This window comes from Fopius arisanus, unplaced genomic scaffold, assembly GCF_000806365.1.
Source record: "Fopius arisanus strain USDA-PBARC FA_bdor unplaced genomic scaffold, ASM80636v1 scaffold00083, whole genome shotgun sequence".
NCBI lineage: Eukaryota > Metazoa > Arthropoda > Insecta > Hymenoptera > Braconidae > Fopius > Fopius arisanus.
Genome location: NW_011887822.1, coordinates 243690 through 247132, shown reverse-complemented (window position 1 = coordinate 247132; position 3443 = coordinate 243690). Strand labels below are relative to the sequence as shown.

Sequence of the window (3443 nt, the reverse complement as noted above, 5' to 3'; positions counted from 1 at the left end):
AAAAAACAAAATTAACTCCACGAGAATTTCCACAGATCTATCAAAGAAAAAGTATTAAAAGAAAAACATTATAATAATTATTCTTTATAAGAAATCTAATTTTACATACGAGATAAACCGGTAGAAAAATTAATTTTCCCCTCGGTATAAACATTCAGTGTTGAAATAATTTTTTAACATCACCCATAAAAAGGCAAAACCAATTTTTTCCTCAATTTATTTCGTCGTCTCATCATCCTCGATCTCCCTGCTCTCCGGGCACAATATCTCTCCCATTTTTTGTGATATCACCGTGGGTACAGTAATTAAAACATGCATGAGCGCCACAACAGCATGATTGTATCCCTCAAAAATACCATGGATCATTTTATCAATGCGCGGCAGCTTCATCATGAAAATAAATTTCATTATCCAGTTAATTCCCCGAGGGATGATTGCCCGATCATTTGAGAACTGATAGAAGAATTGGGTTAATGCAAACGAGAGTCGATAACTATTACCGCAGACTCGTTTACGTCAACATAATTAATTGTTCATTCCACAACGACTTTGTATTCGATCTAAACGGATAAAAACGAAATGATCTATTTAATTCACAATTTAGTATTAACGGAATCATTCAGATTCTATCAGTGAATACACGAGGAGAATTCAATAGTGAATATTACTTTGCTGAAATAGTAACAATTGGCATAGTAATACCTTCTTGTATACCTTCCGTTTTGACATAGTAACTAATTTCTATCTTGATACGAAACCTATTAAATTGTTGACATAGTAAACACGGGCATAGTTATCACTATGGTACGCTGTAACTATTACCATAATGAGATGATAACCATTGTCATGTTCCCGTGGTACTATCGTGTTCGTATATTAATAGTGAACTGCGCTAATTTTCATGTTGGCATAGTAGTCACTATTATGTGAACATGCGAAATAAAACTATGAATCTTCATTACTACAGGACGTAATAATACTACTATGTAACATATAGTAATCATAATAATGTGGCACATAGTAACTATTAAAATGTGACATAGTAAGCTTTCTCATTTGACCTTGTACTTGTTACTATGTCAAATATCGTGAAGGACACCACTACATGTTATAGTTTTGTTTCAGCTTCTGTATAAGAGGGATAACTATTATTATTTTTTTTTTATCCTATTACTATGCCAAGGCAGAAAATCCTGTGGACGTGACAATTTTTACTATTCAATTTTCGCCATTTGTAATTACTTGCTCCATCCCGGGTATGTCCGGCAGGTTTGGAGCGATAGTGGCCATCACCCTGTAGTAGAGATTCTCAGTCTGACGGGAATCCCCCCACATCCCCTCCACGGACGTCCAGTAGATGAGGCCCGCTACTATCGAACCTTTCATCACAAGTTTAGCACCGGCGACCAACTTTGAAGGGCGATTCTCCTCCGCTAGTGTCGGCGAGCAGCTTGACATCTGCAAAGTCAATTAAAAGTTAATTGTGGGGTCATCACTGAGAGAGAATTAAAAATGGAAATGCGGCAAGTGAATATGACATTCTACTTAATTGGAGGATTATCCTATCAACTCCTTTTATTGAATTAATAGTTACACTGAGAGAAAAATTCAGTAAAATGTGGTGACTGTTTTTTTGCCATCAAAAATATATTTATAAATTAAATGCATCCTCAGACATATTTAACCGAATACTAAATTCAAATATTAAAATAACGTTATAATTGAACTCAAAATTGCAATCAGTTGTTATAAACAAATTTATTCAATTCAATAGTTAGCACTCGCAATCAGAAATATTGAAATCTGCGACTATTAATTAATTTCATTACTCACTTTTAAAACAATTTCTCAAAAATTCTCCAAATTCTTACCACCATGTACTCATATTGTAATAAAAAAAATAGTTAGTCATATAATTCATCAGTTAGTTGTTAATTAACTTCCTCTTAATTAAGCAATTATTCTCACAAGTGAAATAAAATAATAACAATCCCATTATTATTTCAAATAACGAACAAATTATTACAGAAACCATAACCATATCTTGATCGTTATTGAGATAGTGGGGATAATAAAATAGTAATTAAATTCGTGATGAATTAGAATCTTTGACACTGATGGAATTTTAATTATGCCCGTTGAAATTAATATCGAGTGTTCGATGGGAATTGGAGGGCTGTTATAGGAAGCATCGACGCATTATTGATAACATCACACCGAGGGAACTAATTCCGAATGAGGATATAGTGAATCATCCTGAATTCCCAGTGTACATTCACGAATTACAGCTGCACATCTGTCGTCCCTCTCACAACGGAGTGACGACGTGGGACAAGAGGATGACGACTGAATCCCTCCGAGACCACTTCTAGTTTCAACTGGACAGTGCGACGAATTGAGTGTCAGGTCGTTAAATATTTTGAGATGACACCAGTAAAAACATTTCCAACTGAAAACTCTTCCCCGATTTTATTCACAAAAATTTACCAAATCCACGAATTTAAATCACATCACAACTAATTAAAATCGTATAAACATTTACATCCATTTATATCACGAATTTAATTTCTATTTATTATGTAAATGTTTATTGATATTGATAATCAGAAAAAAAATTCCAACGTTTTTGCAGGTGGATAGATTAATCTAGGGGAATAATCTGAATTTTTTAAGATAAAAAAAAACTCATTGCGCGGTTTCAGTTCACAGGGGCGACCCTAAATATTTAAAAATATTCAAATTTTTACAATTTCATTACAGTAATGCTTTTTGCGTGCAAAATTCATTTACGTTCCGTCGTGAAATCTAGGTAACGCCAAGTGCTTTTAAAGATCGATATAAATTCCCCGCATTAGCCCAGAATTCAGTGCAAATGCTTAATTAATTTAATAAATTATTAAATTAATTGAATGATTTTTGATAAATAATTTTATATCAAATATAATAAGGAAAACCTGATAGATGGGATTCTGGATATCCTACACCGGAAACTACGATTTAAATTTTAATTAAAAAAAACTGAAATTTTTACAATTATCAATTATTATAAATTAATAACTGTGGATATAATTTTAATAATAATTTTGGAAGATTTCATTTAATAAATTAATCACAAAAAATGTTGAAACCCTGGAATTGTTGAAATTATTTAAATCATTTTAAATCAGTCTAAATCATGAAATCATGAAATCATGAAATCCTTCCAAATGCCTTCAATGATTCCAATTATTTCGATATCTCACTGGTTTTCAAGGTCAACAGGATCTTTTTTTAAGACTAATTGAATCGAGTAGAAATTTTGAAATGCCCATTGATTTTCGATGTAATTTTTTCCCTAGAGTTCAATTATTTGAATATAAAATTACTTTGGTAGGACATGTAGTTTCGTACGCCTTTCTGGTGCAGACTCTCACGGTGACAGGACGTGGTGAATTGTAAGCGTA

At 32.5% G+C, this 3443-nt stretch overlaps 1 protein-coding gene across 1 annotated transcript; it reads right to left on the bottom strand.

Annotated features, from left to right (window-relative positions):
• Positions 1-35: 35 nt before the first annotated feature.
• QIL1 (MICOS complex subunit MIC13 homolog QIL1) lies at positions 36-3437 on the bottom strand. The gene is made up of 3 exons (XM_011311141.1): positions 3366-3437; positions 1243-1458; positions 36-384 (listed from the first exon to the last, which is right to left on the bottom strand). Exons 2-3 carry the CDS (start codon positions 1456-1458, stop codon positions 217-219), a joined length of 384 nt encoding a protein of 127 aa, XP_011309443.1. The 5' UTR covers positions 3366-3437; the 3' UTR covers positions 36-216.
• Positions 3438-3443: the final 6 nt, after the last annotated feature.